Genomic DNA, 14,842 nt, shown 5'->3' with positions numbered 1-14,842 from the left:
CAACCGAGCAAGCCAAGGTAGCTTTGACTAGACGAGCAAGCATCAGCCTTCGATACACAGTGCAAACCTCAATTATTGCCACTCAAGCTTAAGACGTCTTCTGTCTACAAAAATTAAAGCCTAAATGGAATGCTTATAAATGCATGCATTTATTAACAAATAAATATTACTTTCTCAATTAATGAGTTTGTGCAGCAAGCATGGATAATTCGCCCCTGTTAATGAAGTATTAAAAATTTAAAGTGGAAGCAATACATAAAAGCAGTAACAATGAACAGTGATAATGGAAGCCATAAAAAGTGAAATTTGGTTTAAAATGTAAAGCTTTCACACAAGATAATTAAATTGAAAAATACCTCTGCAAGTATATCTCTTAAAAGTTATCTTGGAATTTTTTCATATTATAACTGGCATGTAGTAACTATTAAGTTAGGCTACTCTTTGCTTCTATTATTAACGTCATCTGCTGTAGACATCACATTATACATAGTGCATTATACCACTCTTTAAACTTATTCATCCTCACCACTTTCTCAAGTAGTGTATTCCATGCGTTTACCACTCTTCATGCAAACACTTAGCTTATTATCTTGTTCTTTCACTGCTTCTAGTGGTGGGCCCCTTACTCTTTCTCATTGTTCTGCTCTTTGAAAAATCTCCTGAGTATCCATCTGACAAGATCTCCCAACAGCTTTAAATGCCTTGATCATATCATACTGTTTTCTTCTATATATAACAAACTCTGCAAATTACATTGGCAATCTTTCTTCACAGTGACTATTTTACAGTCCTGATATATATATATATGTATTTGTTTGCAGATTGACTCGGTTTATGAACATGTTCAATAATTTTAATGACTTAACCACTGAGATAATTAAGAATAAGAGTTTAGTATGGAAACAACTAGTTTCGTTGGTAAGCCAACTTCGTCAGGTGTCAAAGTACAAAAATATATACAAAAAAGACCGACAGAAACATTAAACACTAGCAATGACAGAGCTGTCAAAAACTACACTTAAGTTCAAATTGGAGGTCAAAACTAGTTTGGTTTTGACCTCTATTGTGTAGTGGCCCTTCCCATAATGCATAGCATTATACATGTCCATAAGGATATGTGCTTTGCATTAGAGGAGCCTTCATATCAATTACAAGTAATCCAGTTGTGAAGTTACTTCACCCACAGACTTTGTTTGCTTACACTTGAATAAAGGATGAACCCAAGAATGTAATTTCTTGGCATCTTTAATTTACCACATCACTTGTCTAAAAGTCCTGACAGACTGTCCTAAGAGAGTCTGTCAGGAACGAGATTGCTGTCATTTGAGAAGGCTTATGAGGACAAACAGAACTTTTTTTGTGCTGCAATTGACCAAAGCATTTAATGAAGGTTGTTCCTGACCCATATCTCGCCAAACTATGTGCAGGTATTGAAGAGGAGTAATATTGACAATTACATGCCTATATGGAAACCACTTATTTCTGCAAAGAACCAGGTAGTTCTACAGTGGTGGTCTGACAAGTCGTGGTACACTTTGTTCTGTACCAACTGTAGGCAGAAAGCTTGGCAGCAGCCCCATGAATCAACGAACTTTGGTTTCCTTGTAAATGCAGCTGAAGTTTCTGGAAGTGGTGTCATGGTGTGGGGCATGTTCTGTTGGTAAGGAAGGGGTTCCCTGATATTGCTGGAAGGGTCCTCCAAGGAATATCTGAACATTGTTGCTGATAAATCCATGTAATGTTGACTTTTTATCCAGGAGGTGATAGCTGCTTCATGGGCGACAGTGCTACTGTCCATCATGCAACAATTGTTTAGCAGTTGCTCAGCAAGCATGACAGTAACTTCCACTATCTTCCTTGGCCACCACAAAGCCCAGATCTGAACTACATTGGGAATGTATGAGACATGTTAGTAAAAACAGATCTGGGAGCAAAGTCCTCTTCGCTGTGTCAGTTAAATTACTGTCTGGTGAATGCCTGTATGTTCTAGATGCAATCCAACATCTTGTGGAATATGCCAAACTGCATGTATGTTGTAATTCAAGCTAAAGGAGGTCTAGCATAATATTAAATAAAGTTTCTAATTCAATGGCTGGTATGTGTAGTATAATATTTGATATGTACATGTAGATTTTTTTGATAATTGATATGTAACTTAAACTTTGACTGGCTAGCATTTTGATCAGTTAAAGGTGTAAGTGATGGCTATTTATGTACATATATTTTGTTCTTATTTCAGATGTGTGATTGTTCTCTATAATACACGAAAAAATAAACAAAGCCACATTCTTAGTTCTTCCAAAAAAACTATTACTTCACTGGCCTATTCTTGGGATGGAAAATATTTAGTCACTGGAGAGGTAAGCATTATAAAAATATAAGATAAAATTTTATAAAACATATAATGTAAATTAATTAGTTTAAGAGCAGATTTTCCTTTTGTACAAATACCGGCATATGACTATATTTGAAGTTAAAAAAGAAACTGCTGAAACATGGGATCATCTTTTACTCCAGATGTTTTCTAATGCAGAATTCAACGGTCTAGATAAACCTTTGAATTCTTCATTAGAAAACATTAACTGATTGTCTACCTCCTACAGTAACACATACTATGTAGCAGTGTTATGTTAGACACGTGCTGCATTTCTAATAAGTTTTTGTCTTTATATTTTGTTAATTAGTATATTAATATACTAATACTAATATAGTAATATATTTTATATATAAATATCTGTATTTAAATGTATTCATTAGGGTAAGTACATAGTTTTTCATTTAAATACTAATGATACCTTACTGGCATGACGATATCATGAATTACAGTATACAAAACTGAAGACTAGTATAAACCTATCATCTCATATTAGAAGACATCGTTCATAAAATACAGTAAAGAAAATACCTGTTTAATTTTTCTGTCTACATGATCTTAAAGTAAAAGTAATGTGTAAGAAGCTGTCAATGGCAAGAGTAGAATTTGTGGTAATGGTAATTTTATACAGCCAGTATAGCATATACACATTTTGAAAAATAATAAATTTTGGTGGTTTTCTTATATGTCCAGTTGTCTTGCATGCCAGCATATACGGAAGTTGAGAAATCATGAAAATATAACAAGGATCTGTTCTTAAATTTACCATATTTTTGTAGATCGGAAAAATATTCAACAAAGTTCTTAGAGGGAAAACTTTTCAAAACGCTCCATTTATATGGAATAAGTGAAACATTATACATAGTCTATATTTAAATTGTAAGTTAGAATTGAAGGAAGTACAGGAAGATAGTTTGATATGAAATCTAGTGCAAGATAACGATGCATGCCATCGCCACTCTTATTCATGTTATTATAAAGAAAAAGTGGCATTAAACCTGATATCAGAATCATAGATATATCAAACTTAGCTCTTTGCTTTATGCAAATGATGTACTCCTAAACAAAGCAAATGTATGAAAATCAAGAATAAAAAGGCAAAAACTATGAAAATAGACAGCAATATAGAAAAAATTTTCTGTTTCTTGTTTTTTTTTAAATGGTGAAGCTATAGAACAAGTAAAATATTTCAGCTGTTTAGGCACAATTTTTAGTGAAGATGGCAAATTTAATATGGAAATAGACAACAGAAGAAGTAAAGCTGGTGTGGTGGGCCAGTTGAATACACATATATGGAATAAGAGAGAAATTAGCCAGAACACTAAGCTAGCAGACTAGAAGTGTACAAGATGGTGTATAAGTTAAAATTGTTCAAAGCAATTTTAGCTTATTCATCTTATAGCTGGGTTAGAAATAAAGCAGTTGATCAAAGACTAGAGATCACACATGTGAAAGTTCTGAGAAATATTAGGGGAATGAACAAATGATATCAGTGACAGTCATTAATAATGAAGATATTAGGAAAAATCTTGACATCACATTCAGGAATGTGTGAGCAGAGTTAATCTAAGCTGGTCACTTAAACAGAATGGGAGAGGAAAGGTTAGCAGTCAGGTGTTTGATGCCAAATGGCAGGAATAAGATCCAGAGGAAGACCTGCTTTGCTAACCTTATATATCTTCTGGAAAATATCTGATGTTTCTGTGTTTTCACTTTGATTTAATCAAAGCACAAAAAATTGCGCCTTTTTTTAATTATGTTTGTATTGCTTGATAATGACAGTTGCTGAGACTTTCATAGTGCCCTGCCATCCCTTAATATGTATTGCACAACTATGCATACCCTTTAAAAATTAATATATATCCTGTGGGTTAAGATGACTCAATCATAAAATGGTTGTGGTTACAGGCAGAAAATGCAGAACTTGGGATTGCAGTTCTTTTAGTGGCAAAATAATATTGGAGTAATAGTTAATTATTTTAGCATTTGTAGTACCAAATAGTGAATATTGTTGTTTATCTATATAAGGAACATCGAAAGATGAATGCTAATCTGTTTAATGTAGTCATGAAGTGGATTGCAGAAGAGAGAATTAAATAGTGCAGCAAACAGTGGGAGTGATTTGTGAGCTCGAGTTTGCAATTTTTCTCTTATTTAGATTTGTATACAGTATCAAATGTCAAGTAAAGATTTTCCTTTCAAGTTTTTAATAAGCTGCTATTTGTTGTGAATGTTGTACCACTTGATATCCCTGTCAGTTGGAGGTTGTTCAGTTATCTGTGCTAAAAATATTGTATTGTTGTTGTAAGTTTGAAGAATTTTCAAATTAAAATTCTTAAATTTAAAATTTTAATTTTAAATTCTGGTAATTTGATAAGATCATGAGAATAACTGATATATTAAAATAACTTCCAAGCTTTTTAAGTCTTTTGCAGAGCACTCTTTAAAAGTGTACTGTATAACTTGCACATTTTTTTTTATCCACATCCTTTTTTTTTTGTTTGTTTGTTTGTTTGTCTTCTGTCTTTATAAAGCATAAGCTGACTTCATGATTTAATACTTATATTGTTCAGCTTTCTCGGTTTCTCAAATTTTTCTAACATAATATCATTGGTAATTATTTCACTAATTTGAAATGTTTATCAAGTTAATTATAATCCACTCAGACAACATTATATGATATGGTTTAACATATACATAATATAACTTTGTTAACAGCCATGGCTGGCTACAGTTTACGGTCTCACATTATGAAGTACCTCTGCCTCAGTAAAGAAAAGCTATTAAATCTAATTTACTCAGTTGAGGTGGGGGGGGGGTCTTAAAAGTTATAGCTTAGTGGCCACAACAACCTCACATGTGGTCCTGGTAACAGCTCTTCTCCTAAGATATGGCATTATAACTGTATAATGTTCATGTTGTGCTGTCATAGCATGAAAACCCCCTTGAGGGTGTATAGCAGGAAACCGAAAATGAACTCTACCCTTGCTTGGCAATTAAGTAAGATATACTTTTTCCTTCCACCACACACATACACTTTCAAACCAAATCAGCTTCATCTAATATCTAGCAAACCATATACCAAACTTATATAAGTGGATATTAGATCCAGCATTATTTCAAAGCTGAATGTAGAAACTATGAAAGTTTTGTAAAAAAAAATAAGTTGGCCAGAGAGCTTACAGGAATATACTCACTGGCATTCATGAATTGCCTTAGTGCAGACTATTTAGAAAACATAAATGCTGCCAAGCATCTATATTCACTTTCTGATAGTCCATTTTTGATAAGGGCTGTTTGAAATAATGCTGGATCTAATATCCACTTATATAATTTTGCATCACTGAACTAAATAGAGCCTTTTGGCTCTTTATTTTAGTAAATACAGCAAACTTATTTTTAGTTTTTCTGTCTTTTATTTTATGACCATCTATTGAAATGGCTGGCACCTTGTTTTTGTACTGCTATCATCCTTACTACAGATTTTTGTTTTGTTTAGGGTTTTGTTCTTTTTGATATATCTTTATTCATGTACACCTCCCATATTTTGGCGTACTTAAATATTATCCCTGTCCTTCACATTATTCAGGCATATTTGATTTATTGCTGGTTCTAACTTTACAAAAAAAATAATAAATAATCCATTAATCTTAATCTTACAGGTTGATAAAAAGCAATATCTCTTTACCATAAAACTTAACTTTTTTTGTTTATTTTCTTATATTGGGAGCTACATGAAACTTATGTGTCAAAATAATCTGAATATATTTGTATTATTTATCAAAAATAATGTGATACTTAAGCTGAATAAATCCATTACGGTGAATGTTGTGGTCTAATTACAAAAAATAATTAGTTCTTGAACTGTTATTAACTGATTCAGTGCAATTTGTTTTCTTTTATAGTGTGGGCACCAGCCTCATGTAAGAGTCTGGGATGTTCAAGAAAAATGTCATGTTGCAGAATTTCCAGGACACAAATATGGTATCAACTGTGTTGTAAGTAAATTGAGAGACTTTTAGTAATAGGATACTGAATATGAATGTTTTAGCAGTGAAATTATAATTATCTTAAATGTAATTAATTTGATATTTCTTTGCTGTAGAAACTTACTTTTCAATTTTTTTTTTGGTCATCTATACAAGAGTTGAATGAGGACTCAACGCAAGAGGTCAGCCTTAATCTTTGATATATCTTTATTCATGTACACCTCACATAATTTTTTATGTGAGGTGTACATGAATGATACCATCTGTTTGTGCAATAGAAGGGTAGTAGTGCTCATTAGCCTTAGTGAGAGACCATAATCAGTTTATTGTTGTAATTAGCAGCCAGTTGCAATCCATTGCTGGGCTTCAGTTTTTTTCACCTTTTCCCTCTTATGGACTATCTTTATCCAGTGTGCTTTCTTCTAGCCTTGCAACCAACTTCATTCAACCTCTTTTTCTGGGAATCTAAACTGTAGCAAGGACTACTTATCTGTCTTCATCCTGGCTATATGGTAAGCCAAGGTCTACTTTAATTGTTTGACTTTGCAAATAACATCAACAGTTTTTGTGATCTGTTTAATATCTGAATTTTTTAATCTTTGATGTTGTTACTTTAGGAATTAAAATTCTGAAAATACTTCTTTCTATTGCTCTTTGGAATGTTCCAAGTTTTGCTCTTTTGTGTGTGTGTGTGTGTATGTCAAGGACCAAGTTTGGGCACTGTATGTTAATAGGGGCCAATATGATGGAATTTGTCAGCTTTCATTTAGTAGCATTGGGAAAATCACCTTCATCTGTTGGCCTAATCTCCAGTAATTATTTCATGTTTTGGTTAATTTGGACTTTATTTCAAGATCTTGTGTACTGTTGAAGGATATTATTTGTCCCAGAGAGGTACTCTGGCATAGTCAGCATTGATGCCATCTGATAAGATGAGAATTTTTGAGCTATTAGTTAATGATTTTTTGTATTCTTGCGTGAAGTGTGTAGATGGTTCTTTGCATAAGAGAGGTCTTATATCAAACAAATAAGAGACTTCCAGGTGTCATGAATTATAACCCCTTCCATGTGAATGAGTCACTTCAGTAGACCCCTTAAATGTCCTAGTGTAAAGGTTGTCATCCAAGTATTGCATGGAATTGGATGGTCAGTTCATATCATGATCTTCATAGAAGACATGTATAGAGATACCACTTTCCTTTTATGTTCCACATCTGCTGCTCTCTCTCCCCCTCTCTTACAGATTTCAAAACTTCTAACTAGTGTAAAGCTTGCCACATGAATATGGGATTCTATTTTACAAACAGACTTTGTCTTTAGGTGAATATGGGAAGTTTTGTAAGATGTGGACTGATTTTAAGACATGCTATCTGTTTTTACATTTTACCTGCATAAGGTAAAGAAATGGTGCCCTTGTAATTAATTTCTGGGGACCCACTGATTTGATTTATCAGAGATAACAGTTGATTTCTTGAGGAATTGACTGAACAAGAGTAAGATCTTCTTTTTTTGTTTCATTGTTCTTAATCATTCTTAAAGCACAGGTTTCTAAGGTTGTGATGATACCTAACCCCAAGAAAACACTCAGGATTGAGAAGGATGACAAATTATCATTTTTGGATGTCTTTATCAAAAAAAAAAGGGGGGGAGGCATAGAGTAAGACATTAACAGAAAACCGACTCGCATGGGATTATAGTTACATGTTAGCTCATTTCACCAAGAAGTTTATTTGGATTCAGCACATGTTTGATTTTATTTCCTGGCTAGTCATTTCAACTCTTGAACAACAATTGTTCTTTTCTTAATAGTTCTTCAATATTTTTAGTGAGAACCCTGTCTTTTTTCCTTGAATATTTGTTAATGATTGGTTTACTTGGGTTTTAAATTGTTTTCATTTTAGGCAGATGCCTGTTTCTGCTGATATATTCTGTAGTTCCTTGGCAACATTAGTTTTGTATGCATGGCTATTATTATTAATTACTTTTTTTTTTTTTTTTTTTTCTTAAACCATTCTTTTCTGATATTATCAAATCTTATATTTCTGCCTTCTAAGGCACTTCTATTTACCGTTTACTAAATCCGATGGCTTTAAGAGATTGCAACAAAGCATAACTGCCTATAATTTGGTAAGCAAATAAAGTCATGTATCTTGCAAGCTTCGAACACTGATTCAAGAGTTATTTTTTCCAGCAGTCAAAAACTATTGCAAGAAAAATAATCTTACATTTAAAGCCCTCTTAGTTCTTGACAATCCTGCTGTGCTGAATGACCTGTGTGAAAATGTAAAAGTTGTATTTTTACCTATGAACACTACATCCTTGCTACAGCCAATGGACTGTTTTAACTTTCAAGGCCTATTGTGTATGAAGAACTTTTGCACAAGTAGTGCAAGCTGCAACAGGGAAAGGTGCAATTTTATTGACTGAAAAAAGAATTTTAACATTAGGCAAGCTATTGAAAATATTTGAGTCATGGCAAGAAGTTATGGCTAGTATAATGAGGGCTGTGGAAAATATCTTCTGCCTTACTGTGCAAATGACTTTTGTCACTTTGAAAATTGAGTTGACAATCTTATTGAAGAAATTAGCATCATTGGAAAGAATTCTTGCCTTCGAAGATGTTTATTCTCCCAATGTTAGAGAATGGCTGAATTTGTATTCACAGCCACTGATTGACATAGATCTTATAGAATTGGAGCAACAGCATGCCCACAACAAGAAAGAAGAAATTGTGACTTTTTCTGAAGAAAACAGAATTAGCTGTTTTCTTCAGAAAAAAAAAAAGAAGACTACAGCTGTTCAAATAATGCTTGACTCCATTTTTTACTCGTTTTATAATTTTTCTTTAATATATAAATGTTTTTTTAGCTTACTTGCTTTTCATTATTCTTTGTATTTCTATCATTCACAATTAAAATATATTAAAGGGCAAAATTAAATCTTCTTACAAATATTCCAAAACATCATGGATGAAATCAAATTTTTCCCGTTGTTTTTTAACTTTGATATATACAGTACAGTACAGTAATCTCTCGATTAATGCACCCCTGATTAGTGTGTTTTCAATTAGTGTGTCATTTTTTTTCGATACCCAAATTGATTACTGTGCCTATATCCATCTTAAAAAATAAAAATAAATGTTACAGATTTAAAAAATTTTCTATCTATACATTTTTATGGCTTACTATTTTAAAAAATCACTCACTAGAATGAAATAATTTAGTTACCCATTTAAAACATTTTAGAAAGTTATTTTTAATAGCATACTATACTTATAGTCCTTATAAAGACTGGCTTAAAGGGGCGAAGCAAGAATGCTTTTCATCTTCCCCGTTATCTGTAGGAGACAGTGTAGGGATAAGGTATTATTGAGCTATTAAAGCTCTGATCATGGCAGGAGGGTAACAGCAATAGCCAAGCCTCAGTTAGAACTTCATTGGCTACAGCATTGCCATCCATTACCCTCTCGGCATACTATCCTACTTCCATGTACACTATGTATACTGTTCCAAATTTTTACCACCAAAATTTGTCGTCTGCTATAGTATGCCTACTGATTCGAGACCCTTTGACACTTCTGCGCATATCACAGAAAGGAGATTCAATTCCGATAATAGGGTAATCAATCCATCTTCTGGGATGAGTTGTTTATTATTACACGTCGGAAATTAACTTCTCTTTTATGATCATTGTAGTTTTTAAAGTGGTAACTATTTTCCTTGTATAACAGTTAGGAAATTTTATCTATAAAGCACATGATTTCGCGTGTTGGCATCCAATTCGTATGTCCTTCATTTCTTTTTCCCCTTTAATGGTAACATCCAAGAGTTAATTAAATCTCATTCTGAAGAATTGAGTGATTCCGACCTGCTAAAGTTAGATGTACAGCAGGAAGATCCCGAAGAATATGAAGAAAATTTAACCACTGATAGTCAGCCAAAAGAGATTTCACAGAAACAATTTGAAAATATTTTTTATACAATAGAAGTTTTTAAGCAGCAATGCTTAGAGGCTGACACTGATGAAGAGAGAAGCAGTAAAATTTACGGAAGAGTAGAAGAGACAATAGGGCCATACTGTCGGTTGTATGAAAAAAAGAAACAAAATGCCCGCCAAACTATGTTAGCTCAATTCTTTGTTAAGAAGTAGAATAATAAAATTTATATTCTGAATATGTTTTATTGTCTTTCAGCTTCAAGGTTTTCCTTTAACCAGGCCCTGAGACATACCTTAATTCTTATATAAAAAAATTAAGGTTCAAAAAAGAAATTTGAGGAAGAATGAATTATACTTTTTCCCATAGGTTATTATATTCAATTAGTGTGTTTTCGATTAATGCGCCTGTTTTAAAGAATGCATTAGGCACACTAATTGAGGGATTGCTGTACATTTATTGCATGAATTAACCACATATATATCAAGGTTTACCCTGTATTTACAAAAATGCACACACAACATTTTCAGTGTAGACTGTTATATTAGTATATATGCTCATATCTTGTTCAACTTTATACATTATTTCCAATTTAAGTTTCAGTGCAGTTCATTGGTTGGACTTGACTGTTTCAGTAATGTTTAAATTTATACATTTTGCCAGTTTCGTGAAGGTTTGAAAATAATTGATAATTTTATATTCAAATTATATGACATGTACACATACACTTAATTAGCTTATGTATCTGTCATTATTTATTCTACCTTACTTCTATCCATTATAAAGAAATATGTACATTAGTGGCACATGAAATCTGTTAGGTTAAGGCAGTTACATTGTGTTAATTTTTGAAAATTCAAGATAAAGTAATGTATGCTTTCCAATAGTATTTAACTGTATTTGAATACAGTAGTACAAGTTAATCGAAAACAGAGAAAAATAAAAGATGAATAAAAAAAAATCTTTTTTTTAAGGTTACACGGTGGTCAGTATTCATAGTTAGGAATTTATGGAGACACAACACACGTTAAAATAATTACTTAATCTTAGGAAAATAATATTTGACATTTCGACCTCTGTATTGAGGTCATCATCAGGAAAATACATATGTATAAGTTACAAGTTGCATGCTATTGCACTTTACAAAGATAAAAGGAATCTAAGCTGCTTATTAATCTTTTATCTAGCCTGACCTCTAGTGGAGAAAAAAAAAATTAATAATATTAAAAAAAATAAATAAAATAAAATAAATTTTGAAAAAAAAACAAACAATAAATATAAAAATAAATTAAAAACAGAATTACATTAAACATTTCTAAAGTCCTCTCGTATTGAAATTTTCTTCAACAACAAGCCCAGAAGAAAATCTCAATATGAGAGGACTTTAGAAATGTTTAATATAGTTCTGTTTTTAATTAATTAATTTATTTTTTCAAAATTTATTTTATTTATTTTTTAAATATTAATTTAGTTTTTTTTTCTCCACTAGAGGTCAGGATAGATAAAAGATTAATAAACAGCTTAGATTCCTTTTACCTTTGTAAAGTGCAGTGGTATGTAGCTAATAACTTATACATATGTATTTTCCCGATGATGACCTTAAAGTCGAAACATTGAATATTACTTTCCTAATATTAAATAAAGTAATTATTTTAACATGTGTATTGTGTCTCCATAAATTCTTAACTATGGATGAATAAAAAAGGATAATAAATAGATATATAAATTAGTGGAGTTGAGACTGAAATATATTAACAGGTGACCCCACTCTAATGAATTTTAAACTTACACTTACTGTAAATTGTTAAGGTTATGAACTAAGAACATTACTCATACCAAAATCATTATATTTAAACACCAACCTCAGTGTCCACCACAATACACAATCTGTGTATATCATAATGGATCTTCAGATCACTATTAATGTTAATGCACTAGAAAGTTGGTAGCTAGAACATTTTTTCCCCAAGTTATTTCCTTTCTAACTTGACCCAAGTGGAGGGGGCGGGGTGGAGAATGTTCTTTGGTTAATGCATACTGAAACAACACTAAAGAAATTATAGTTTTCATTGATAATGTCCTCTATTATTTGACAGTGCAAAATTCTTCCTCCAAGATTACTCAATTCCTGGCACTTAACCCTTTGTACAGATTTCATCATCAAGTAATCACATCTTCTAACAAAAGTTCACACAAATTTATATGGAACCGTAACATGCAACTTAACATTGTGTTTTTGAAGTTGTAATCCCTTGGAGAAATGGAGTGAGAAAAGCTAGGGGCAGATGGAATTAAATGAAGGATAAGAAATAGAAAAGGAAAAGAGAAGGATAAGAATTTATTCACTAAGTTTGAAGCTGAACTGCCATATTTTACACTAGCATAGGCAAACAATAGAAAAGTGCACGTGCACACACACACTTCCATGACTGAAAACAAGAGTATAATATACTTTCCAGCCTGGAAAAACTTGCTGTTGTTATTAAAATTGTTTTGTCAAATGAATTATCTTTGAGTTTTGATATCTTTTTTATATTTATCATCTCATGTTATTGTTATTTACAGGAGAAAAAATTATTTCTTTTTACTAGGCATTTTCTCCTAATTTTAAGTATGTTGTTTCTGTTGGCTCACAGCATGATATGATTGTTAATGTATGGGATTGGAAAAATAATATGAAAGTAGCCTCTAACAAAGTATCTTGTAAGGTAAGGAAGTTATAATTCTCTTGATATTATATTTGTGGATAACACTGCTTTAATCATTGTTTCTTTGAAAAAACATTCTAATATTTTATCAGTGTTCTTTATCTTTATAGTCAATTCATTGAAAGATCAATTTTTGGTCAAAGAATGTTGCCAAATGACTTCATTTATTGTTTGTTCATTGGCTCATTAGGAATTGTGTTGAAATATAATTAGAACTTCATAATGTTCTAATTATATTTCAACACAATTCTTTTCCCATAAGTTCAAGGAATTTGATGATAAAAAAAAATGACAACTCCTAGTTTCCACTGTGTCCTTTGAAGTAGTTCCCTTTGGGCATGTACACAATGATCCCATTAGTTTTTCCATGATTTCAGCATATCTAGAAGCCATCAAGTGCGACTGTGTTCAGCACCTCCTGCAATTCTGCCTAGATCTCTTTGGTCATGTGAAAATGACACCCTTTCAGCCATAATTTCACCTACAGAAAAATGTTACAATGGATGGGGTGAGGTTAGGAGGATGGGAATGACTGTCATGTTTTTGGGAGACAGGAATTGTCAAAAAAAAGTTATGTGGGCAGGTGCATTGTTATGGTGGAAAACCCAGTTGTTCTTCCACCTGTATGGATGCTTGATGGTAAATTTGGCAACTTTCACTGCAACTTCTGCTTTGTCTCAGCAGCATAACTGTAAACCCATGATTCATCATTGGTTATTATCCCTGGAGACGAAGTTGGGATCATCTCTAGTTTGATTTTTGAGCTCCCTACAGATAGTGACATGATGTTCTTTATGTGCAGTATTGGCACAAATTTTGCAGCAATGTCTCATGTTCAAAATGTGTTACAAAATGCATCGAATGATCCCATATTACAGTCCTACGATATCACAGACACAGTAGATAGTTTGCCCACAATCTGCAAGGATAGCCTCACATGCTTTTGTGATGTTTTCCATTGTTATTCTTGTTCACAGTCATCCTTCATTGTTGTTGACAGATGTTTGTCCATCCTTGAAGCATTTGTACCATAAAAAAGTTTTGCTTTCGCTCATAGTATTCCATATGCTTTCTTAAGCATTTGCTGAGTTTCTGCAGCAGTTTTTGGACTTGATGCATATTCTTTACTCCTTAAAATTTGATATTTCATTTGGGGAAGAAATTACCGAGCCACTAAAATACTGAGTTACAAAAATGTGTGTGCCCAAGAACACAGCCTTTCAGCTTGTCAACAGTTGGTATACTGATTCACAAAGGGTACTATTGCCCCTTATAGTTACTGGAGCAATACCTTTTGCTGTTGAAATTACTCAAACCTTTGGGTAGCACATCGTATGAGGGTCTTTAGAAATGTTTAATATAGTTTTGTTTTTAATTTATTTTATTTTATTTATTTTTTAATTTAATTTAATTAAATTATCAAAAGGTTTCCTACCTTAACACGTTCGCTGACACGCTACTTCGGCATAGTCTGTTCCCATACGCCGAGCAATTTCACTTCTTCAAGGTCAGTACGGTAATCTTGTTCCCGGTGGTAAGCGTCATACGAGTATACTCGTAGTTGGCTTGTGCAAAGCACATACCATCTATGAGTATACACAGTTTTGCTACTAGCTCCACAAGCCAAGTATTTTCACTTCTTCAAGGTCAATATGGTAGTCTCATTGCCGGTGGTAAGTGTCATACGAGTATACTCGTAGCTGGCTTGTGTAGCTCATATACGAACTATGAGTATACTTGTAGTTGGCAGCGAACATGTTAAATGAAAAAATTATTATATTTGTTTTATACGGAGCAATATACATCTGATACTTAAAGTTGAACGTCAGCATTTAGA

The 14,842-nt window shown here is 32.6% G+C and overlaps 1 protein-coding gene across 2 annotated transcripts in view; it reads left to right on the top strand.

Moving 5' to 3' along the window:
* Positions 1 to 14,842, top strand: part of LOC150102187 (mitogen-activated protein kinase-binding protein 1-like) — a 344,972-nt gene that overhangs the window by 79,120 nt on the left and 251,010 nt on the right. For both annotated transcript variants that reach the window (XM_090398639.1, XM_090398638.1), the window contains exons 4-6: positions 2,240 to 2,360; positions 6,280 to 6,372; positions 12,889 to 13,005. In XM_090398639.1, coding sequence (XP_090254765.1) covers positions 2,240 to 2,360; positions 6,280 to 6,372; positions 12,889 to 13,005 — 331 coding nt within the window. The remainder of the gene's footprint in view (positions 1 to 2,239; positions 2,361 to 6,279; positions 6,373 to 12,888; positions 13,006 to 14,842) is intronic.

This window comes from Typopeltis vanoorti, chromosome 10, assembly GCF_054136105.1.
Source record: "Typopeltis vanoorti isolate ZY-2024b chromosome 10, IOZ_Tvanoo_1.0, whole genome shotgun sequence".
In the NCBI taxonomy this organism is placed as follows: Eukaryota; Metazoa; Arthropoda; class Arachnida; order Uropygi; family Thelyphonidae; genus Typopeltis; species Typopeltis vanoorti.
Note: the sequence above shows the minus strand (reverse complement) of the source record. Positions and strands in the feature narration are given on the sequence as shown.